General features: G+C 42.6%; 1 protein-coding gene across 5 annotated transcripts in view; it reads right to left on the bottom strand.

Annotated features, from left to right (window-relative positions):
• The window catches only part of sema6a (sema domain, transmembrane domain (TM), and cytoplasmic domain, (semaphorin) 6A), a 126,230-nt gene that overhangs the window by 38,913 nt on the left and 61,197 nt on the right, over positions 1 to 26,120 (bottom strand). For all 5 annotated transcript variants that reach the window (XM_053871013.1, XM_053871014.1, XM_053871017.1 and 2 more), the window contains 6 exons: positions 24,892 to 25,009; positions 13,386 to 13,446; positions 11,855 to 11,917; positions 11,646 to 11,747; positions 2,624 to 2,714; positions 419 to 538 (listed from right to left, as the gene is read on the bottom strand). In XM_053871013.1, the coding sequence (XP_053726988.1) occupies positions 419 to 538; positions 2,624 to 2,714; positions 11,646 to 11,747; positions 11,855 to 11,917; positions 13,386 to 13,446; positions 24,892 to 25,009 (555 nt within the window). The remainder of the gene's footprint in view (positions 1 to 418; positions 539 to 2,623; positions 2,715 to 11,645; positions 11,748 to 11,854; positions 11,918 to 13,385; positions 13,447 to 24,891; positions 25,010 to 26,120) is intronic.

Here is a 26,120-nt window from a genome sequence, read left to right as displayed (position 1 = left end):
AGCATATTTCACAGTAAACAGCAGGGATATCTGTTTTGTTATGCAGAAAAGCACCGACTGTGAGCTTTGAATGTCTCGATCTATCATCCATCTTATCAGGCAAACGATTTGCATGCACGAAGAAAAGGCATCTCTCTATTGAGCTTTGACAGGCTGGACTTGTTTCTCTGCCCCCGCAGGCAGAACAATTTCCTGGCTACATTCACTCTTTCTGAGCAGGTTGGCATAAATGACTACATCAAACAGAGCATGCAGCATTAGCATAAGTGCTCCGACTCGGGCATGACACAGGTGCGACGGGACACACATCATAAATCAAACAAACACATGGTCCTGCGTCGGGATGAGAAGTTTGTTTTCCAAGTTTCAAGTCGGGCCTGCAGCTTGTTCTGGTTAGTTTGTGTTTATTTATGCTCACCTTTCAGCCATTTAGAGTCGTGTTTGACGGTGCGCAGAGTCGGGCTGTCTCCGAGGCTACGATAGATGACTGCATCGATCGCGAGGAAGTCTGTTACCGTCGCTGAGTACAATTTGCCATCTGGAAGCGGAAAAGATAATAAAGACTGAGCCAACGAGAGGGAAGTAAGGTCATGATGGACGTGCGCTGATGGTGATGAATAAAAAAAAAAAAAAAAAGTCAGCAGCAAAACAATAAAACTTTATCAGCGGAATAACGTCATTCCTTTAATAAGTGGAGGGTCTCCATGGATGGCTGCTTTTGTGTGGCAAACATGAGTCACGTGGCAACTGAGCGAATCTCAGCTGACAGCTGTGGTACGTAAAAACCCAACCATATCAAGAACCCCAACTCAACAAGACAATCATCTCAGTATCCAGCTTTCTTCCTCGGCTGGTTTCTATAACCACAACCTTTCCATCTCTCTTTATACAGTTCACATGATGATGTCAGGAGTCCTGCAAGGTTACTGTCAAAATTATTATTTATACACTGGGAATGTTGACTGTTGGGGCATCCATCACTCGTTGGATCAAGTGTGAAATCCACTTGTATCTTGTTTAGTGTATGTCGTGCGAGCGAGTTCAGGTACGCTACTGCCACCTACTGTTGAATGATGATGAGAACAATGCTTGAAATGCTAAAAAATGTAAATGTAAAAATCACAATAAGAGTGGAAATGAATGGCCTGGAGGAGAGCTTGCTAGCTAGCTGTTCTGTTTGTGATTGTTCTTATCTGTTTAACCTAGCGTTCCATTTTGCTAATGCATGTGGAAAGAGGCAGTTTTCAATTTGCTGGAGCCCATTTAAATGTTGCACGAAAAATGAATAGCAATAACTCAGAGACTTTTGATGGTGACTCAAAGTGCTGCATTGGTTTGAAAAGAAGTATAGAGAAACTTATACAAAGCAGAACAGGAGTGAAAAAAGGTACAAAAAAAGCAGCTAAAGCTGCTAACCTCCATCCTCTACATCGACAGAGAGTAGAGGAGAGAGAGTTATCCATAAATACATAATAATAAAGACAAAAAAAGAAGCTGTGAAACAAAAAAAATGTAAGGGAAAGAAAACGCAAATCCCACCAAAAATGGCAAAATCTATGCTCAGCTTGGATGTGAAAGCGAGAAAGATGTTGCATCCTCCCACAGTGAGCGCAGCCGCCACACATCACAACATGGATCCAGCTCAATTAGCATTCCTTTTTATCAAAAACCTTTAACTGAAATGACCTTTTTATTTTAGCGTCTTTAATAAAAACATTGACCGTAAGTCGAACCTGAAATAACTAACTCGGATAAACATAGCACTTGCCCGATTTAGGACACATAAAAGCCGCTGCGGTATTTTCCTTTCTGTGGTGGAAAATGTTTCCGATGACTCTGACCTGGAAAATTGGGTGAATCACTTAAATGACCCAAACTGGTCATTACGCACATTTACAGATGTTGCATATTTGTGATTCCACGCATGCAAGCTTCTGCTTCAAATACCGACGTCGGGACACACATGGATCCCCACCGTCATAATTGGAAGCATGGCAGAGAGAGAGAAAGCCTCCCGGTGACTCAGAGTTTTCCTGCTCTCTGTGAAGCTCTACCGCAGCTTTAAACAGACACGCACAAGCTCATCGACGCTACTATAAATCACTTCGCAGCTGACACAGATAGTGGCTGCATTTCTTCGGCCATCTGTGGGCCGGTTGAATCAGAAGAATCAGCCGCCACCAGTGGAAAACTGACTCATTCGGGCCCCGTCCACCTCTTTTACTCTTAAAAGAATTCCCAGATAAAGCCAGCGTGAGTTACACTAAATTCTGATATGTTTCCAAAAGGCTAATAAGCTTTGACGGACGCGGAGTGGATGTGGCTCTGAGCTCTGGTGCATGTCAGACTGGTCGGCTATCATCTGTGACGTATCGTCGGAGCATTACCATGTGAATAAACCCCCGAGTATTAGGAAGAATATTAAATACAGCCACAATAATCCTCCGGCTGAAAGCTCAACTTCCCTTTCTCACAAAAACATGTTCCAGCATAACAAGAACAGACAAGAGAAATGAGGATTAACGGTTGAACCGTACAAACAGTCATGAAGCAACGTGATCCATTCTCACCTAGTAGAAAGTCGACATGGACATTTGAATGTATTTTAAAGGTAATTTCTTACCAGCGAAGAGGGCAACGTTGGCATGCTTGGCGTCATACGGGCAACGGGCCATCCCACTGATCTCCTCTCCCAGGGCCTCCAGCGTGTCCATCTAGTGTCGGAAATAAGGTGAAGGGTCAGCAGAGGGTCAAAACAATGTTGCCTTGTCAAACCAAACAGAGGATTAGACTTCAAAGAGGAAGCAACTCTTGCAACTGCCAACTTCAAGTGATGCCGCTGGCTTTCTTACTGATCGTCTGGAGCTCGGCAGCAAAGAATAAAGACACTAATGTTGCTAACTTTGACTTTTATTACCAGTCAGCCTGTCAAAGATCTTTCTATTTTCTAATTCTATTCATAGATGGGTTTCTAAGAAACCTTTAAAGCCTTCCATTCATAATTAACTGGTTCAGTTTAACAGGGGAAATGTTGCTCAAAATAATAAGCCATTTATTTTTAGAAAAAAACATCATCAGACAGAAGAGGACATGACTATATTATTACAGTCAAGATAGAGAAGGAAACAGGATAGACATGATTATACAAAACGTCTATTAACAACAACCAAAGAAAACATGTAAATAAAAATGCTAATAAATTATGCTAATAGTAATATCATTGTTGAAGTGCACGTGACCATATTATAAGTTGTAATACCATCTTTATAACATTTAAAATAGATGAAAAATATTATTTAAAATACTTGTATTGGAAGCTTTACTAAAAATGTGGAACATAATAAGGAAAACTGTCCCTTTTTATCATACACAAATACATTTATGATTCCATATATCATCCTATTTGCTGTATTCAAATACACAATTTCTGCTGCAGAAGATAAGAGTGTAAAACAATGAAGCTTCTAGGATAAATGAAACGTGGTCTTAGTGTTTTAAGCGTACGTGGGTATTGATCACAGGGCAGATTTAAGGTGATGGCAGTTTGATGTCTATGTTTAAAGTAGTGACATAAAAGATGCATTTCCCTTTCCCGGCGTGTCTTTATCCTTCAGCTATTCTAGTAGTAAAGGAGCGATTTAAGAAGCCTCAAGGTAGATCCTTAACCCACTGGGTTGCCTTGCCCTGATTCCTACAATCATCCTGCTGTGAAGATGAAATAAATGCTCAGATAAAAGAAATGTGTACGCAAAAGTCCTTGAGTTTGAAGCCTGCGATACCTTTTCACTAAACTCCAGCAGTTTTTAAATAGAACATCACACAGGTGCCTAAAAAGCATGTGTTGGAGCCCCTTCCTCTGGGAAGAGCTGCAGCGAGAAACGATCGCGCTCTACCTCCACGTCTGTAATCCGTTTCCTTAAGAATGTTAGCACAATGTGACGAGTAGGTAAGGATTGTCTTGAACGTTGACGTGTTCAACATCCGCTGTGAGGCTAAAATGGTCTCTTTAGCTGCAGGGCGCTTCCTGACCCAAACAAAAGACCAGGAATACTGAAGTGGAGGACATACTATGTGAGTTGGAGGATAGATGAGGAGTCATGTTTTGTAATAGGAGGTAATGGTAGAAATATGTGACACCTTGTATGTTTTTAAAGCCGTATGGGTGATACAGACTGCAGACTGGTTTAAGCAGTGAAAACCAGGCTCAAGTCTGAATTCAAATGTTGCTGCTCAACAACAGACTTTTCTTTTTCCATCAGCCAAGCAAAACCATGTACAGCTGCAGTATCTCTGTCATTGGTTTAAAACTGCACCCTTCCCCTGAAGTACAAAGCACTTCCTCAAACAAGATGAGTTGAGTTGTTTCCTTGCCACTATCAGCGACTTTGTGTTCAATCCCAGCATGTGTGAAAAGTGTCGCACAATTAAAGATTGACGGATTACAAGCTTCCCAAACCTCGTGGTCTCTGAACAGGTCATTTTGTTTTCTATTCCTGTCTTGGAGCGGAAATGGTTATCATCTGCCCACTAAAAAGGTCACGCTGTCTCTCCAGCGCAATGCTGGAAAATTCCGCCAGAGAATAGTTGAGTCTGATTTGGCCGCGAAAATAACCGCTGACCTTTTTACAACGAGCGCGGCAGCACCAGCATTTGCGCAGTCTGTTTGTCCCTCAGTGTTTAAAGGAGAGTGGTATGTTTAGTTTAGAATATACACATTGTTATTAGACAGCAGAGGGCGTCATTATAGATCAGGTTGAGTTAATCATAAGGGAGGCGAGCTGCTGAAGGTCAGGTGTGTCCACTCTGTGTACGGAGTGACGGGGTCACTGAGTTCAGCCTGGAGCGTCAGCAGCCTTTGTGTCAGCTTTCCTAGCAGTCTGTCCCTTCCAGTTCACACGACACACACGTACATATATACCACATGAAATGACCTGCGCCCTTTATCTCCTGAGTTGATTTCACAGAGGCAGTGACCTCTGTCTACTGGGCTTGGCCAACTGTCACTGATCTGTTCCTGCTGTTTGAACAGAGGAAGACACTCCCAGACCAGTCGCTGATATACAGTTGTGACAGGCTGAAGAACACCAGAGAGCTGGCTATCATGCAGTCCAGACTAGTATTCCACATGCAAATCCAACACACAATCCTCAAGCATTAGGAATGATTTAGGTTGAAACCACACACACGCATGTAAGATGTATACAGGAAACGTAAAAGCAGTAATATGAGTGATGAGAGTTTTGATATCATGCAGCTTAAGGAACTTTGGAATTTGCTGAAAGTTGTAGGTGTTTGTTGCTGCAATATCATGTGGCTATAGCAGCTCCAGAATCTGACTGGATTTTTCTTTCATGGTGCAGTTTATCCTTGGCAATGTGCATCATAAGCAACATCTAAAGCAATTTGTGTTCTAAAAATTTTTTTTATTATTATTATTATTGTTATTATTATTATTATTTCCTGAATAATTTACTTGAATGGCTTCCCATCACTGTGGCTCACATGCCCAACAAAAAATGAATGAATAAATAAATCATTTTCTTAAACACAGCAGACAATTTAATCCAATAAAGTTGTGAAAGGATTCTCATGTGAATTTCAACTTGTAGCCAACTTGTCGTGATTAAATATTGGTAGGTTAGATTTAGGAAACATTCTTTGCTTTTCTGCCACTAAAGCATTTTGTTTTCTAAAAGTTTTATTTTTTTTTTTATTTTTTTTTTTCCTGAATAATTTACTTATACAGCTTCCCACCACAGTGGCTCACATGCCCAGCAAAAAATAAATAAATAAATAAATCTATTCATAAAACTTTCTTAAACACAGCAGACAATTCAATCCATGCGACTGAGGAGCCAAGTAACCTGTTGAGTTCTATTAGTTAATATTGAGAAACCACGGAACCACTGGAAGCACTGGTGTATTGGCATGAAAACGGCAGAAAAATGCACCGATGTACGAAGCAAAAACATGCAATATTCATGTAAGATAGAGTATGCTAAATTAGCCAACTATTTCTGACAGTTAGAAATTCACACTGAGTTTGTCTGGCGTGATGTGAACACTCCACACACTCCACTCCACAGTTCCTCTCAGTCGTTCAACAGCATTAAATGTTAATATTGTTTGCTACTTAATGACTCCACAAATCGAAATAAAAACTGGAACGTCACATTTAGAGCGGTGGTTAGGACGTATTTATTTGGAGCCAGTCATTGCAGGCTGGATAGAATTAGCCTGGAGGGTATTTACATTTAGATATACACTCCCTACGTCGGAGCTGGACGTGCGCTTTGAGCCAAAAACACACTCGGGATCAGCTCAAGGCCACAGCAACATCTCTATGAATAAATGTGAAGTTTAAAGAGCCAATGGTTTTTGGGGCTTTGTTTAGCCAAAGAACCTTATTATCCTGTCAACCCCACTTACTTTAGCTTGAGAAAAGCTCCGGCTAAAAAGGAGCATAATTCAAAGTAACTGGGAAAGAACTGACACACACTGTCGGCGGAACAACACAACGATCTGTAGGGATTTGCTACTTTCACAGACACTAACCTTGGCTCAGGGTGTAGCGGCGAATCTGCATGAATTAATGACTGCAAGTGCTCACTGGTGTTTTCCATAGGCAATATGCTAATTAATTAGACAAACACAATGTAGATCCAAAACATGCCCATCAGGAGCGTTATAATTGGCTCAGTACTTTGGGAGAGGGACACGTCCGGCCTCTTGTTTTTTCAGGAAACCTCTTCTGTAGTGTTTTCATTTACGGCGGAGCAGAGATTTACAGTGAGGGGACAAAGTGAAGCCATTGCATCAACTGCTCTCCTGAAATATAAGCGACTTCTACCAGCGACAGATCACCGCTGCTGACACCTGCGCTTATGCAAATGTAATTTCTGCGATGAGAGCGGCGGTGAAGTAACCTTGGAGATCATCTGCTTAATGATGTCCTCTTGGATTGATGTCAGACGGAGAAACTGCTGACAATAATTAATTAATAAAGGGAGTACACGGTCATAAAAGAGAGCAAGAGACGCACAAATCTTCCCAAGATCCTGACATACTGATACATTTACAGTCTGGGCTGCTCCGGCGCAGCCAGTGCAGTTGAGTATCACCATTTGCTTTCTGGATTATCTAAGTGTTATCCATCAACAGGGTCAAGAGGTAACACCTGGGTCTGCAAACTAAATATACAACAACAGAAAATTCCAAAGTGATTCATAGTCATGGCCCATTTTCCCACTCAGCAACCTGTTTCTGAGAGCATGGAGGACAGACCTCTCCCCTCGGAACGCTCTTGAGAAAGAGTTTTTGCAGATGGCGGCGAAAACCGCTTATTTAAATCCTTTTTTTTTTAAAGAACACATCGGTCTGATTTTTACATTTGTTTCAAAGTTTTCCCTGCAAAGACGTCAAGAGAACAGGTACATGTTTGGATTGACTGAAGTCTTAGACATCGCACCTTTTCACTCTCGGAATATAAAATATGAATTAGAACAGTTGGTAAATGAATACTTTCACCCATTTGTACATGTAAAAGAAATGATTTTAAATATCTGTCAACTCAACGGCAATAAAGACTGACACTTTTTTAGGGACATTATATTTAAATGTGTTGTACTTTTGTTAACACGATAAGATTGCACTACTATGCTGTTAATTCTAACAAGACTGGCTAAATAAAGAGAGGTAATGCCGATACCATCACCAACGACTAACACTACATCTTCTTTTATAACTACTGTTCCTAATAATACTTTAAAACACATTAATGACAATCATTTTATTGGTTTAAAATCAATCAAAATAATAATAATGCCAAGTATTCCAGGGTTACAGGGGAGAACACAAAACGTATCGCAACAAATCCTCCCTCCTATGGCGTAATATATTGACGTTGGGAAAGTTGACTTTTGCGTCCTAAGCTGACGACACAGGTAGACTTCAGTGTTGCATGTTGACACATGACTTTTTCAATTGAAGCACATGTTCCACCATCTATGGGAGCGTGACACATAAAAAACCTGGACGGATGATGCGGATAGTTAAGACATCGGACGGCGTTCCTTTCATTCTATGTGCAACTATTTAAACCCTGTCAAACAGCTAAACAACCATATGTTGGTACGGAGGTGATATAAGGTCTTATCTATAGTAACTGACATCCAAATGGGATTTAGAGAGATTTAGTGAGAGTTTCCGTGCACTTCCTTCCTTTGCAACACGCTATCTGCACCGCTTGCCTAGAACACTACACAGGAAGGTTCTTCTTTTTACTCACTGAAACACCTAAGCATCAACAAGCAAAGCTAAAGGCTGCCTATATCATCAGTATTGGACGCAAAAGTCCACTTCCCAACGTCAATATATTACGCCACAGAAGTGTGGGTGTGTTGGCTATCCAGCTAAATGTCTCTTCAGAGAACTTTCCCTTTCACACCAAGATAGGTCATTTTACTTGATATGGGACACACATATTCAAGAGTCACGCCAAGGCCAGGACAATTAATCTCAGTGGTGCCTATGACACATTAGAGTTCACTTGCTGCAGTGTGAAAGAACACCGGCCAAATGAACCAGAGAAAGCCCCATGATCTACTTTGTCAATAGCTTATTTCTGCTGAAGGTCATTACATTTATTTGGAGTGTAAACTTTGAGACATGAGTTGTGATCCCCAGCGTGCTGTGTGTTTGACTGGTGACCTGTCTTTGCCGCCCCTCGCCTGATGACCACTGGCATTGGCTCTATGACCTTGGCTCGCAGTGATGAATGTGGCTCGGGTGAATCATGATAATAATTGTCTGCAATCTGTTTAGGAGCAGAACAACAGTTCAGGTGAAAACGTCAGAGTAAAGCAGCGAAGCTCAGAGGAGCCTGCAACACTTGACAACTCAATAGATGCCTAACTTTCTGCGGTAACTAGACTTCTGGGGCTTCAAACTAAAGTGAGAGTGACAACATTTTTTACATCAGACTGCAACACAAGGGATCCAAGATTGACCTTAGTGCAGCGCTGCAAGCAAAACTGCCGTATTAGGTTGAGGATGCATCACCCGGGACCCCGACTTACAGACACCCACTGACTCCTCCGACTTCTCCTGACACCAGTCATACATCAGCTCAGCTGGATGGGGTGTTTATTATTACAGCACAGCAAGGTGGTGACAGCGAGAGAAAGCAACAGAGGGGAACGATGGTGGAGCAGTGGGAGCTTCGTGGGGAGGGAGGAATTAAGGCTGGCAGCAGTGGAGAATAGGGAGGGGAGGGATCACGGGATGAATAGAAGTGGAGACGGAATTGGGTGCCTGTGTGGTGTCTCAGGCGAAGACTGCACTGTGGCTGCCAAGGTATCTGTCTGAGATTTTTTTTTTTTTTCTAATGTCACTGGGACTTAGTGCCACCAAGGCACTAAGGTGAAGTAAGGGTAACTAACAAACGTTAATGAAGAGGCGCAACAAGTTCTGAGCTACAATATCAGAAAGATGCACTTATAAAGAGGTGGCCAGCTGGAAACAGCATCAGCGAGTTTATGGTTCTAATGGTCTGGGCAAAAGCCCTTCTGTCCCCTCGGTCTCCCACACATACTCCTCCATCCATGCCTCTTTCCCTGCCGCTCGTGTTGTTGATTAATGTGGGATGAGGCTGGCCCCGAAACAGAAGCTCTCTTCACTGCTGTCACACTGGGGAGATGGAGAGGCAAACTGTGGCCAAGGTGGATTTCACCACCGAAACACACACACACACACACACTCAGATGCAGGCCAAGTGGAGGAGCCCAGCATGCCTTCAAAGGTCTGGTATCTGCCCAACAAGTCTGCTAGTTTACTGAGTGAATTTGTGAGTGTCGAACCGATGAGTATTTCTGCCATTTCTTGACCTCAGCAGAGCACAACTACGGCGGATGAATGCGGAAACATGCATTCTGCTGTCCATGCCATGACTGGATGCCCTGTCTGTTTGCTCAGCATGATGGAGCATAAACACAGCAGAGCGTAGACGTCTTGCTAAATAGATCGAGGGAAATAAATCAGAGTACTCCCAAGAGACCGTCATAATCTGGTCAGCTGTGACCAACCCATAGTCCAAGAGAAAAACCGTGTTTCTGGAAAGACATGATTTATTTCCTTTGCATTCATTGTACTTTGTTCTATATTTGGCTTGAGCTCAGAAGGGAGAGACATCCAGGACTTGTGAGGAACTGAGTGAGGAACTGAATGTAAGCTTTCACCTTAATTCAATTTTCTGTTGTCTTCCGTTATCCATGCAAAATGAAATCACAGGGAGGCTCATCTTCTATTATTCTGTGAGTGTACACTGCACTCAGGTTAAGAATATATCTAACAATATTGATGAATATATCGCTTGAAAGTCATCACAATCTCAACTGATTTATCCCATTATGGAAACCACACCTATCTCTTAAAACACATTAAATAAACAGCATTTTCTGTGATAACGCTGCGTTTGTAAATATTTACTCCTCACTCTGCGGCTCACCTTGTCACAGTGAAACCAGCTCATACACTGAATACCAACATATTGTGTGGTCTGCCGCGTGTCCACATCCCTCCCTGGATGCCAAACAAATCCTAATTCTTCTCTAAACCTCCTTCCTTCCATCAGATCGACTCAGGCCCAGTGTTACGATGCTGTCATGTTTTCGACCTGAGGTCATCAAAAGGCATTTGTCCGTTGTTCCTGGAACTACTCCAGACTTGTCTAGAAGGATACTGTTGCCTTGTGTTTCTACATTTGTGTTCCCTCCTGAGTGAGCATGTTTGGGAGAAGTCATGTTCGTTCACTTTCAGTGTTTGCACACTACTTATTTTACAACACGCCACAGTGAATGTCACAAAAACTGCTACAAAAACCAGTCAGTATTCATCCATTCTCCTCTGTTTTTACATGTATCCCGGGGTAGGTATAAAGAAACAACTCATATCTCTTGACAATTTTGAGTCAATCCATAAATCCTTAAATGCTTTTGAGCTACGGGAGGAAACCTGAGAAACTCCACACTAAAATGTTTGTCAACAGTTCATCTCTTAACCTCCTCCTGAACTTTGTATGTTATATATTTATAAACTGTTTCATTCATGTTGCTCAGCAGAAAAGTAGGAGTTAGTAATCATGATGAGGCTGTTCCACCGGGCTTTTTTTTATGATTTGTGCTTGTTGCTTGTCGTAAACTGCAGCGCCAGTGATCGTCAGTTTCTCGCTGGCACCTTCACTTTCGTGGCACTCATTACTCAGCATGCCAAGCCTGGAGCTGCCATTCGGTCTGGCTAAAAAGCCTGGTGTCGACATTTAACGGAACATGTTGCGCGTTATCATTCATGGAGGCTAATATTTCGACGAGACTTGTATAATCCATAGCTGACTCTGGTTTCATTTAACAATTCACGACAGAATATCCTGATCCTCAACCAGCCCCACAGATTGTCAATATGTCAACAGATACCAATAACAAAACGCAACTTATTCTTGAAGAGGTTGCTGACTTAATGCAAAAAAAATTAAACATGAGACAAAAGACAGGCTCAATATGGATCGTTCATCTATCTATTCCAGTTCTGTACCCATATTACAATGCAAATCTAAGCAGCTCTAGTTTAGTTCCTTGTGTTGTTCTTCTCACCTTGTAGGTTCGGCATGAGGGGTTGAACGCATTTGTGCCACAAACAAACAAGGTGTCGTCGTTCTGCTGCAGGAGGACTTTGATGAAATTGTGGCACTCGTCCTGCAGAAAGCGATGAGGAGACACAAGGAGAGAAGAAAGCAGCATAAGGTTAATTTCATTCATAACCATGCATCCGTACTGGCAGGAGAGTGACTTGAATGTTTTACCTTGTGTTTTCCTTTCATTCGACAAGTGTCCACGTCCGCCTGCCTGGACTTCCATGTCATTTTCTGCTTATAAAAAAAGGAACAGGACTGTGAGATGAGAGTATAGTGTTAAGCTACGCAGCCTAGATCGATAAACCTCAGCTTAGACTTAAGCCCATCGATTCCACTTTGTACTGCACCTGCTCAGGGGTCAACTTTATTCTGATTGGTGATCAGTTTACACCCTTGACCGTCTAATTCTCTGCCATGAGGGGAAGAAATACGATACTGACTGCAGAGCCCAGCAAGGACAGAGCTTTTATAGCAGGATGGCTAACCTTCATACGCAACACACAAACACAGACACCGTGCCTTGGCCTGCAGGTCAGCAGACGTCAATTGTTGTCAGTCATGCTCAGCTTTGCGATGATGTGCTCACGTGAGCAATGCGAGAGGAGCATATTTGCACTTTAAAAATATTCAAACTCTGAAGTCTATAAACACTAGATGTGTTTTTTCATGCATTGTTTTAGTTGAAGAGGTCAAGTACGTGATGAACACAGTACATAGTGTCATGCAAAAGCTGAGTGTCAGGTCAGACCTCGGCATCTCCGCAGCTGGTGACCAGAGTTTTAACAACAACAGGTTGTCGAATGGTTTGAATTTTTAAAAACACTACAGAGATTGGATTGTTGCGTCCAGGATCCTATGTTAGCATGGATCCCTATTCCATTTGTCTCTGTGGTGCTTCTGCAATTCATCTCCTTCCCTATTTCCTCCTAAGCTTTTCATCAGAGCTGCTCTCCTGTCATCTTAGCTTCCGCCACACATTCACCATCCGGCTGATGACTGTGGATGACGCAGGAGGTTTGCTGGCTGATAGATTAGATAATCTTCTTAAAAGGGTAACTGTGGTGCACGCTACTGAGCAGGTGAGTACAACTGCTCCTGAGGAAGTGAGCTCTTAGTACGGCTTTAAGTAAGCAATGAGAATCATTATTACAGGACGCTCATCTCCACCTGACCAAAACTATGTACGTGTTCACTCACAAAACTCCACGTCCTCATCAAAGAGTTCAAATAGTCAACGATTTTTGAGGTTGCAAGATTCATTAAATACGCTGACATTTTGATGCTGGATTTAACTGAATGTTAAGTTCAGCGACCCCAGTTAAGTAGATCCGATGTCTGTGCACACACAAGAAAATCACTGAGATCAATCTTTTTAAAAGTCAAACCCGGCCAAGTTTTCACATTTCTTCTTCCATCTGAAAGTCATATTTGTCTCTTTGAAGCTCAGTGAAAGGAATTAACAGAGTGTGGGCATGAACGTGACCTCCGGCTCTGGCTCTATAGCCTGACATGAAGAACTTACTGTATAGAGCACTGTGTAGTTTGGTTACATGCTGATCCTCTAGCTCCACCCACATACGGTGGTAAAACTGATGTATCATGTGATCATTTGCTTCATACTTTTGTTGTGGCAGTGGAGCTCCATTGAACTGGGGCTTCGGGACACAAAGTTGAACAACATCAAGGTAAACAGACTCACCTTGCTGAAAAAGATCTCCTCACTGTTGGTGGCGTCGGTGTCCACTGTGTATATGTGATCCCTGGGACCAATGAGGAAAGAGGAAGGGAGAGCCCGGGAGCGATGAGGAGATAAGAGGTCAGACAGTGGCAGTGACAGTCCAAAATCCAACAAACACTAAATGCATTTCTTTTCTTGTGTTTTCCCCTGGGGGGAGCAAACAAAAAAATGGGGCCTTGTAAAAACTTGTGTTCAAACTTCAGAAATGACAATAAACAAAAGGGGGACAGAGCTATTTGCCCTGTCAGACAGAAACCGTCAACAAAGGTTGAGAGCGCCGCGGCGCAGGCCCTGGGACAAAAGCGCCTTTGTCCCAGAGCGAGGTCTCGAGAGGGCGGGAAGGAGGGGGAGGGAAGGTCGAGACGAGAGGTGCCAAGTCACTCAAAGCTGTTCAGGTCAATTAAGCCTAGTGTTTGAGCCACAGGAAATCTATACTAACACTCAGACGTATGTGTGCTGGCCTGGAAATACACTGGGCCCTTCTGTATTGCTCAATATTGGTCCCAGCAGGGCATATGGAAGGCATAAAACCCACCAGGGTTAACTAGATCCGAGACAGGCTTGTTGACCGTGGAGCTACACCTACTTACCAGGAAGAATTAGGGTGCCGACAGGGCGGCGGGGGGTTTATAGGAGGAGCCGGAGCAGCCGCCTGGTGCCAGGAGACAATAGACAGAAGTCTTGCGCTTGAAAGGGTGGACCGCAGGTGACCGCGCCAAACCTTGTAACTGCTTTAATTTGTAGGAGATTAGCTGCTGAACGTGTTTTTAATCAAAGTGCGTAACAGTGGCATCGGCAGGCTCACGGCTTAATTATGTCTCAGCTCCCAAACCTGTGCTCAGCCCGTCGTCCCGCCTCGCGCTCTCATTAAGTAAATCTAATAAAGTCTTCAGAGAAACTGGCATCTTGAAATGAAACCATGTATATTGCCTTTCCGACCAGGGTAAGCCGCCAGCGCGGCCCCCCACCCAGGCCTTAGCCACGCCACTCCACAAGGATGGAGCGCCAAGTCTACAGTGCATTACCAAGCATGACGCTTAAATGGAATGATTCATCTTCAAGAGCTGCTCAAATTTGCAAAGTTGCAGAGTTTGTATGAAAGGAAGCATTTCTGGTCAGGCCTTGAGCAACAATAAGAGCTCTGACTTTCCAAAAACAATTTGACTTTACTCGCCAATAAAACTCTGACAAGCTTATTCAATGATGCGTGAAGGTGCGCACAGGTTACTTATACTTTGACATAAAATTCAGGCCCAACAAAGAATAGAAAAAAATGATTATATGTTATATAGTCATATTTAAACTAATAAACACTGGGAGATGATTCAGTCATTTGCCTTTTCCCGCTTCTTTATTTTTTTTCAGCACTTTTGTTTAAAGCACCCTCGGATTTCAGGTGACAGCTCTGTCGACATCATGTTTCTTCATTAAATCAGCAGGAACCTTTCACGATCTTTTGTTTGAGCTCCAGACCTTAATCCTGATACTCCACTGCAGCGCCACAACGCTGCAGCTCTGACTAATTGATCCAGATCGAGTTCCCAAATGCTTTTATATTGTTGCCTGCTCACCTTGTTCCCATGGCAACAGTTCTGAATATTAAATAGTGCTACAGTTCAACTAAAAGATGGCAAGAACTGGTCTGACATTAGCCTTTGAGCTCAAGTGCCGATGCTGACTCGTAACATCTGTGTTTAACTATAACTTGGATGTTGGGTTGTGTGGTTTCAATAGGGAGAAGCAGAGAATTGAGTGAGGGTGGTGAAGAATACAGTGCAGGAGGTGGCATTCTGGTGTCTGGGATGTTTGACCAGGTGAATGTAGATGAACTTGGGTGTTAAAAGAGAATAGAAAACCAAACATTTCTCTATTCAAAGGTATTTCTAAAACCACATGTTGACTGTAGCGTAAACTAATTTCCAGCAATATAGTTTAGATATAGATCGCCAGAGATGCGTCCACAAATACCAATAATTTGACTGATACATGTCCAACCACCAATTAAAAAGACTAAGCCCCGCCAATTATAATTCTTCAGGGATTTGGAGATGAATGTTTGACACATGATCGTGTAGTGATGTGGATTATTTCTACTTTTTAAAGCAAAGTTTGCATGCAATGAACGGTCTTCTCACCAGAAACCTTCCTATCATAATTCCCAGTCCTGTCTCGTCCTGCTTTAATTGTACTCCGGAGGATTTCCAGCCCCAAACTTCTTCTCCCAGCAGAGATTAGAGAGATGAGGCAACTCTCAAACATCCTGACTGGCGGTGGACGAGGACAATGGAGCGGCTGTGTCTATGTCAACACCCAGTTTCCAAACACACATGAGACCCCTCCTCGCTCCTAACATGTCCACACAGTCACGGTGACATTCCCCCTGACCTCGCCCTGTCTGCGCTTCAGCCCTGCACCTAGACTGGCTTAACACAGTGATGGAGAGTTATCATCGCAAACCTTTTAACTTTACTACTCTTTTATTGATGCTTTCTCATCGATTTCCAGTCAGGAAGCCAGACAATGTCTTATATTTCTGCAATAACACATAAACTTGCTGAAAGCTGGAGGTGATTTAAATTCATTGGCAATAGCCAGTCTTTTTATTGCTTCTGTTTCAAATGAAATTCTGAACGAGAAGCAAAACACAACAAACAAATTATATTCCAACACAGTCTGATTCGATGCACTGATCGCAGGAACAGACAACGCTGTTTTTAATATCTGGCTTGTCCACAAACAACAACATCGATGGCCCTAGTACCATTAGAGCGGATTCAAATTCAGTCGGAGAATTGGACTTAAAAAAAAACAAAAGCATTCCCTGACACCTTTCCTCACTCATTGACTGTAATAGAAGACATTTATAAGACCTGTCACTGTTGCAACTGATGTTGTGGGACTCCTCAGTGGTGGCAGGCCTCTTCACTGTCGCGGCAACAATAATAGACATTGTGTCCTTATCCTTATATACAGGCATAGTGTTATGTTTTGGTTTGTCGTGTGCTTTTATTTTGTTATTTCCTGAGTTCCGGTTTGTTGTTGTTTCCGGTTTAATGGCCAGATGGTCACTTTGTCTTCCCATGGTTTTCACCCCTTCCCTACGTGTTTGTCCTCCTCACACCGCTTTCGGCCATTAAGCCAGAAGCCAGAACACCGAAACCGGAACACAGGAAATAGCAAAATAAAAGCACAAGACAAATCAAAACATAACACATAGCTGTGGACACTGACACTAGCACAAATTAAGAAATACATTCCGAAAGTGCGTCCAATTCATTACAATTTCAACAGTTTTTAAAACACCTGCATTTTCCACGTTGCGTGATAACAAAATGCGTAAAATACGTTAATGGTTTAAATTTGGAACTTTTGGATAATCCAAATTCATCTTCAAACTTTCCGTCCTCAAATTTTCCTCTACCCCCAAATATAGATGCATATGCTCATGCATGACAGCTACAGTAAAACAGTGCGAGTAACAGAGAATAGTGAAAGCAGTTCAACTAGTCTGATAGTGACTAGTCGCTGGAGTTTTGCCAGTTCACCTCCCATGCACTTTTGAGGCTCCTGAGAGCAGAGCACTAAGCTCCAAACTCAATAGGGGGCAGGATGTGTTGCATAACCTTCTTGATCACTTCAATTTCAATTGGGTTGTAATGATAAAACATAACCAAAAGTTTTAGCTCAATGTTTGGTCATCAGATTTGAAAGAAAATCTTAGTTTATTTGAACAGGATCAGTCCGTCGAAGACATTTAAGAAGCATGTCCCAGCACAAGGGTTGCACTAAAATGAGAGGTTAGTTTTCTTCCTGGGTCATCCACTGCAACCAAACATAATTGCACGAAAGCTTCTGACTCAGTAGACCGGAGAACAGACAGGTGCATTGTTGGCAGTGGAAATGGAGGTTTACGTCAAGTCTCAGTCTCACCTGCTGAGTGACATACAGACTAAACAACTGGTCAAGACGACTGCAGCAAAGACTGCAACCTTAAATGCTGCTGTTCAACAGCATTTCCTGTTTACCGAAGGCAGGTTAAATATTCTATTGTTTATCATCCGTGAGAGCAGGGACTATTTATACGCACATGTATACACAGATGTGCAAATGTTTGTTTCCCTTTCAATTATTTATGAGGATGATCAATGTTGTGTGTCAGTTGTGGACTGCTTTAGATTTATTACCCCTCCTGACATCTCACATCTGTAAAATTACTTTTTGAAAAGGTTATTAATTTTAATAGCAGGGGTTTCTTCTGCTCAGTAAGTCACTAGCAAAACAGATGTTTGTGTCTGGCTTGAAGTTGTATATCAAGGCACAGCACTCTGTCACTCGTAGCCCCATTGTCACTTGTTTGACCCTTTTGCTGGCAGTTTACATGCTTCATATCATTGTACAGTGTCAACAGTGACCAGCACTGAATGGCATGTTTGATGAACAACAAGACATCAGACAAGAAACAGGAGCAGATAACAATAACGTCAGCAGCTGTCAGTTAATCTTCAGAATCCGCTTTATTTTGAGGGGTTTGTTGTTGGGACCCACTTAAATCTACTGTGTTCCAAGGTGTAAAACATTCATACATTTTTAACACTACGTAAAACGTAGCGTCAATTTATAGATTCAGTTGGGAAATTATTTATTTTTTGTTTGTTCCGCTTTCTGAATTGCTATTTTACTGAACATTCTGAAAAAGAAAACGTTGATAGATGCGGAGTGTAATTTAGGCTTAAAATGCAGCATTCAAAGAAAAACATTACCAATTCTTGCAGATAGACTGATAAGTATCTGACCACAACCAAAACAAATAATACTAGTAGGAATATCAATAAGTGTATTTCATTAATAAATCATCTGAAAATCAATCAAAATCTCTGCCGTCCATTCAAATTTGTGGTTGGGATCTTGACACAAAGATAAAAATGGCCCTTCAGGTAGGACATGGTGGACCAACAGGAAAAACAAAATCTGTGGGAAAATGTATTAACAGTGGCTTTTGATCGCTGGCCACTGGCTGTCGGCGTGAATCAGTGCCATTTCCTGAAAACTCAATGACAAATATGCCCGAGTTGGATGGAAAGTATGCAAATCTCCTTTCAGCCACAAACATGGGAGCATTGTCAAGCAGAGGGAAGAGCTGAAGGACAGAGGAAAGACAGTGGATCAACTGAGCGAGGCGAGGGTGTGAGATCGTGCCCAAGAGTGACATAGCGGGTCGCGGTCGGACATGAAGCCATGCGTGGACAAGAGAACACTGGCTTTTTGTTGAGAAGAATGTCGTTCTCATAACAAGAACGTTTCTTCCAGGGTGACCGCATGTGAGAGACGTCCATCTGCCGGGCGTTGGTCCAAGTATGTTCTTCAGTACATGATTAGCATTCAACCCCTACCTTCTTTCATCGAGCTACATGCTTTCACGTTCTCCTCACGCCCTCCCCCCGAACTCTCTCATCTTCTCAACCCTCGATGCTCTCTCTTCATAACTGGTTCACGGGTACTCAGTAAGGTTTCCATTGTACATTGTTTTGGAAAAGCCTCAACACCAAGTGAATGGGAGGGAACTGGGGGGGAACCAGCAGGCACCTTTGCGCTGTGAAGGGAGTCGTCGGGGCTCTGAATTGCTTGGGGGCATCGTGGGTCCCTGGCTGATGGGGTGGCATGAAATACAACAAGCCAGAGTTCAGGCACCCCCAAGCTGAGGACGGTTGTTCTTTTGGAAGGTTGAAGTTGTCATTATATAGTCGTCTACATTCACTCCAAATTCCTTTTGTGCGTGCGTGTCACAGGGTCAGTGGGATAAGGGGCATGTTTTTAACATACGAGGTAAGGGAACTGTCCAGAACGGTATGTGTGGGAAAAGCGATATAGTTTTGCTGGTAGTTTTGATTGAGTTGTTTTATGTCGCAGGTATTTTATGTTTGTAATTTTTTGGTATGTGACATGGTATCGTGTTCGAGCCAACAAAGAACAAAGAATCTGTGCATTAATAAGTTCATAGCTTGACGATGCTATTCAAAGTTAAACACACTGTAAATGTGAGTTTTGTTAGCGATTGTAATCACGGTTCGTTCTGCAGGAAGACAGAAAGGAGGCGACCGTGTAATCCTGGTCATTAGTGGGCTTTAACAGGCTTTGGTGCAGCTATAATAATGGACACGCAAGTGGCCTGTGCTGCGAAACCCAGAGACCCGACAGGCCAGTACCACAGAGGCATGAGTATTCCACGCCATGTATGTGTAAACTATATTTATCAGTGTGTAATTGTGTGTGTTTTTTAGCTATTTCGCGACTGCTGAGGGGCGACCTCAACGCTTGGGCACCCCACCCTCATCCTCGCGCTCATTCTCATGCATAAACACATTCTGTCCCGGCCTGCCATGTTTCCCAGCCTGGCGTAAATAGAGTGTGGCCGGTGTTACCATAGTGAGGGCCAACTGAGGGCCAGGAATGGCGGCTATGCCCTGCATGTGGAGAGACCTGCTCAGGCTGTACTGTAACACAGTCACTCACACGATCTATCCTCACTGAAAGCCTGACACATTGTCACTTCAGTGTCATGGAACGCACTTACAATTTAATCGTTTAAAGGCGGCTGCACATCTAAAACAGATTTATGAACTAGAATACTGGACTTTATTTAGGTGTATGGACCATTTACATTACCTACATACCAACATAAACCAGAAAGGTTCCACTTGTTAATTCCACTGGCATTTCATTCCCTCCCATTAACCAAATGAACAGCTATTTGTTTTCTGCGACAAGAGCCAAGCCAATTAAAATATCCCATGAACGAATGAGGGAAGAAAAAAAGATGACAAACAACACAATTGAAAAATGATTCACGAGCTACCACAATGATCTTTGGCTTCAGTCCTCACAACTGTCACACAGATAAACAAAGCTCCAACGGAGCGAGACACAACTGGGCATACAAGAGTCCGGAGCTTGGGCAAGTGCGATTTCCCATTATTAATAATAACAGGAGGCTAAAACTTGACTCAAACACCGTTTACTTTTCACAAGGAAGTTTAGTTTCAAACTATCACTTCAAGAACAAAATATTTTCATTCTATGCTGCCGATCCATCCACCCATCCTGCAGCCAAACATCATAACTTGAGCATTAGTGAAAACATGAGCTTTCCTTGTTTCATTTGTCTGTATCAACAAACCTCACATGTTCATGCTAAATTCAATCTTATGATCTGAGGGCACTGCCACATGAATTCCGAATACCAAACAGCGTAGCAGGGGAAATCATGTTCAAGTGGTTTAATGGACTTTCGCACCCTTCTTCTTCATTTTAGGGAACCGTTTAATGTGTCAACAAATATACTTCCCTCCTTCAATCAGCCACAACTTCGCACTTCAGGATACATGGCATCTCCTCAATATGTACAAAGAATCCTTTAGTTTACACTGTCACCCTCATCAACTGTGAAAGCAAATAACCGTCAAAATGCTGAATACATAATGTGATTTTTCGAGCTGGTTGTTACAGCACATGTCGACATTGCTCCGTTACACTCATAATTTCTCCTTCTCTATAACATATTTCCTCCAAAAAAAAAGGCTTCGTTTTTTTCCCATTTTCAGTTGTGAGCAGGTCAGTTAACTTAACATCACAGCGAAAACAAGAAATGATCAGCAGCATGTCTGTGAAATTGCAGAGCTCTACAGCTTTGTCGTCTGTATTAATACGTGCCAAGTCTTGGGAAGTATAAAGAGATTAAATTCACAATGTCATTCTGCCTGATTCCTAAAGCAGAAAATGGTTTTCAAAGGGTCTGCTGAAGCCAAAGACAAGTAGCTGTTTGGACCTGAAACAAAGATCTTTAATGAAAGCAATTGATTTCACAGAGAGACAAATACGTCTGAGGAGGCACACTCATATACTCGGAGATCAAAATGATAAATCATCCCTTAGACTGAGATGGATTCCACTTGAAAGAAGCACACGGTGAACACTGACCATGAAATATGGACTCAGGGGATGAGAATCCACTGGTCATATCTAGAAGCAGTTTATGGCTTTTACTGAACTTGCTGTAGCTGCTGCCTTATGTATACAGAGCTATAAATAATAACTCGCTCACTCCGAAGTCATCCAGCGATTGTGGTTACTAGATATTAGAAGACTTTGCTCTCTGATACTCCACTATTTTATTACTGTTTTGTATTTAACCATTTAAAAAAGGTTTCTGAACTCTAGTGAACCACAATACTCGACAGCACTCCAGGATTTCAGCTAGTGCTGCACATTAAAGCGACATGAAACCGGTGATGAACGTGGAGAGGACAATTTCATGGCTTAACCATAAGGGACAAATAATTCTACATAAAAGGGATACAAGGAGCATCCAGTGGGCTGAGAAGCGCCATGCCAACAACAGTCAACCGTGAGCAGTCAATATTTAATAACCTAGAACGGCCAAGTAAACAAGACAATTTTTTCTTTGCATCTATACGTTTCATTCACTTAGAGGATGAAGAATCAATCACCGCATCTGTTGCTAATTTGTTTTGTCGGCCAAAGACGTCGTCCCTCCACGGATTAAACCACTTTGTCTATTGACATATTCATCAGTTGCTATGTTTGCATGCATCTCATAGTTTTAAAAAAATCTTTTGATTTAGCAGCCAACTTCAAACCAGGAGCCAAATGGGATTCAACAAACTGAGCAGTCGTTCAAAAGGAGCGGCTGAAACATTGATGGGTTTTGGACCGTGTTCACAGGGCCATCTGCAAATCAGAGCCGAGTCTCACCAGTCTGGAGGCAAGATAGTCAATCTCTGTGATGCCAGCCTACAGAGTAAACAAGTCATTTGAAGAGACAACCGTCAAAAAGGCGACTATTGATTTTTGTTTTTGCCGCGTTATTCGCTGTCCCGGCTCATTTCCACATTGATTATCGAAGGGGTGATTGTCTGTCCTAAACTGTTTGTCATTCCACATTCACGAGTCGATGTCTGTGGATGGTTCAGCACAGAGAAGGATGTTATTGACCCCACATTCTTCTCCATGTCAGGATCAATGGCGGCCATCCGGCTGGGTCTAATCTTGGGCAGCCATTCCAGTTATTCTGGGGTCACATACTCTGGCCAAACGTGTCAGAATGCCTATCATCTACCAGTTTTAAAGACACCAGTGTGTCACTTTTGACCCACTAAAGGCACACACACTGGCGCATGTGGCACCCACACCCACAAGCACATGTTCTTCTCCACTATGTGCACACACCAACTACTGGATAAATCACTTCTTAATCCTCCTAACAACTGGGCAGAACACAGGTGGCGGCGGAACACACCCTCACTCACTACCAACCCCCCCCCATGTCTCACAAACTTCCTCACCACTAGATCCCTGCCACCCGATGTGGAGCAGGTGGGCAACAGGCGTGCAACAGTCAGTGGTGCCCGACAACTAACATGGACAAAAACCTGTTCCCTGTTTCCTTGGTTGAACAGATACGTTAAAAAGCTTTGCCGCTTAAAACAGCAGTCTTATTCAGCCATTTAATTTGCCATGCTTGTAAGGAGAAACAGAGAGAACCCCCTATTGTGAGGCACAACTGTGACAATGTTGTGCTCCATTGCCCTGTATTAAAAAGAGAGAGGACACACTTGCAATTCAGCCTTCATGCAGCACCTGTGTGTGGAGTGTGTGCTTTTTCTGAGTTTGTGATATCAATGGAAAGTAGAGCAGTTGTGTTAATTGTTTGCTTACTGTGGATCAAACGGTGTGTTTAAGTGCCAAATAAAAGTCTTAAACAAAGTGAGAACAGAGTGCTCTTTACCTCCTGTGTCTCATCTTTCATACAATGATGGATCATTACCCAATCTCTCACGCCGGAAAACTCCAGTGTAAGACCAGTTTTAATGTTGAAAGAAGCACACAGAGTTTCTTATAAGGGGTGGGCGATGTGACGATAGAGATCCTGAATGACTCAAACATGTTGAGAATCTGCCAAAGTGCCACACTCTGGTCACAAGCACATGTCGACCCACCGTCAGAGCAAAGAAACACGCGACTTTGAGTCGTTTCTTTCTTGACCTGATGTGCCTCTAACTCACCGTCTGACCCGCGACGCCAAGTACTGTGTGCACTCCGGTGCTAACAGAGCTAACGGCTAACGTGACAGCTGAATTGAAATCTTTATTGACATTTGTGATTGACGTTATTGATGTTATCCTAATTTTTCCACCCTCTCCGAGCTACGTCACATAGAGAAGTGGTTTGGTTCCACTGAGCTCAAACTTGCAAACTCACTCTCAAAAATACTAGTAACATCCGACTTACAACCTGCTTAACTTACGTCCACCCGTACTTACGACCACGGCCAACAGATGCTTTTTATTTTTATTTTTTTATTCAGTGTCTGGCACCGCAGCACGTAGAAGCCCGGCATTGCGTACCACCGTTACGGCAGCACAGTATCCCAGCATCTCACTCTTTTCCGTTGGTCGGAACCGATCCCGGTTGTAAGTCGGATGTTACTTGTACATGTTTAATTGTGATAAGAATTTTGACTTTATTATAAAACTATTGTGACATATTTTTGCCATATGGTCCACACCTAAATCTTATGTGTCATGTGACTATCTGTATGTTTTATGGCAAGTGATAAACCTGGTTTCACACTTTTCTTCATTTCTGGCTCCCTCTTTAACAAGAACTATTGGACAAAAAGTGATAAAACAGAAGGCTAAGTGGCAGAATAAAAAGCTAGATTGGTTTGTCAATTTTAATCTCAAATGAAAAACCTGCTTTTCAGTAAGTAAATCCAGTGAACCCAGTGTCCACGGTCTCAAGAGCATCTCCAAAATACTGGCATGAAAAAGGGCAAATCAATTTGGGAGCCCTCCAGTTGGTGTAAATAATCCAGTTAACAGGAGTTTCAACACCCATTTCAACAGATACTTTGATATGATCTGGCTGGTTGTTGAGCAAAAAACTGAGCACCGGGTCTTTGGGGACGACTTTGAGGTATTAAGGTGTTTGGCAGTCGACTCGCCCAAAATAGAAAACAACAAAGCAGTAATGAAAGTTGAGGTCCAAACTGCAGAGCGCTTTAAAGTTACTAGCAATATCTCCCCTAGGACTTCCAAAAACTTTCAAGAGAAAACAACCCAAAATAGGCCAAAGTTTCATTGAGGAACTTCTGTGAAAATCTCAGCAGAATATGAGCGGATCGCCAGCACTATACAATAGTTATAGAGATGTGTTGGGCTCAGGTAATGGTTTTCTTAAGAAGCCTAGTCATCTAGTTAGCAGGGGGAATAGAGAAAACATGGTTTGGAGTTGTAGGCAGTGAGTGACTTGGGTGGGTAAAATGTGTACCAAAATGGCCACCATGGGTCAGATATGAGAAGCAGAAATTCATAAACTTATTTCTGCTTTTCTTTGCAAAGAAAGGGGATGTAAAAGCAGCACCACACTTACATAATAGGTGTAGACTCACCTGGCAGCGATGTATAAAGTCTTGTTCATGATCATGATGAGCTGGATGTCCAGTTTGTGCCGTTGTGTGTTGTTCCTGCCGGGTTTGTGGCCCACAAATGCTGGATACTGCTTTGTGTCTGCACAGCGACGGGAAGGAAAACGAAAGCCTGTTAGCGCAACAGTTTAATACCAGTGTTCGACGTCTCTTGGAAACATCAAAAGTGGTGCTACGACTCGTCCAGCTCCCCTGGCCAGAACATACAGCCTTCCACCCACGGAGAGCCAGCCAGGGTAAGAAACATGGAGAAACAATAGCCATGTTTTTGGAGCTCGCCACACTGTTTTCTCTATCACACACACACGGCATTAGAAGCAGAAAAATAGCCCATTATCCCCTTGATGTGAAGTAGGCTCAGTTTCAAATGCTGCTTTAAGTCTGTGCTTTTTATTTATCTGTGCCAAATTGCACTGCGGGCCTTCAAGATGTATTTAGTCGAGGGTCTAAGTAGTGGCTGTGAAAGTTCAAAGAAACATAGACAAGCTCTGGGATCAAACAGTCGAGCTACAATTAAAGGCCTTCCAGCCCCAACTTGCTATTTATACATGGCCTTTATACATTAACAGAATTCAAACCTTACTTTATAAAGTGACCGAGCAAAGTGAGAAAGAGTAAGGTGGCTCTACACCAAACATCAGTGTGACTCTCCAGGAGACTGATCCAGCTCTCCACTCCACATTAGCCCAGGTACTTCTTACTTGTCTATGCTTAGGTGCTCACATATGGAGCCAAGTGAAATTTTGTTGTGTGGGGTCTGTCTGTCTGAGCCACTTTTTTTGTTTTTGTTTTTTTCCTAAATAGCTAGCGCCAAATTGTAACCATCATTAACAACATGTTTAGAGTTATTTCAATGTAAGGCTAAATCTATTGAAAATAAATAGCATATTTGAGGATGAATTCTGTCGTGACAACATTCATGTACGGAGGGGTTCTAGTGTTGTAGTCAAGACTGTGTCCAAACCAGAGCATACAGTGACCAAGACCAGTGAGGGGCAAGACCAAGATCAAGACCAAAACCAAACTGAATGTAGACTACTGAGGCATCAGTCTATTTGTCACATAGATTTAATTCCTTACTGCAAAAGAAATTGCGGTAATTTTTCAAAATAAATCAAGAACTGAAATGCGGTCATTGGAACAAGCCAGTAGTTTATTCTGCATTGATTTTATTCTCTGTCTCTGAATGTGCT

Source organism: Synchiropus splendidus, chromosome 7, assembly GCF_027744825.2.
Source record: "Synchiropus splendidus isolate RoL2022-P1 chromosome 7, RoL_Sspl_1.0, whole genome shotgun sequence".
Classification (NCBI taxonomy): Eukaryota; Metazoa; Chordata; class Actinopteri; order Syngnathiformes; family Callionymidae; genus Synchiropus; species Synchiropus splendidus.
Note: the sequence above shows the minus strand (reverse complement) of the source record. Positions and strands in the feature narration are given on the sequence as shown.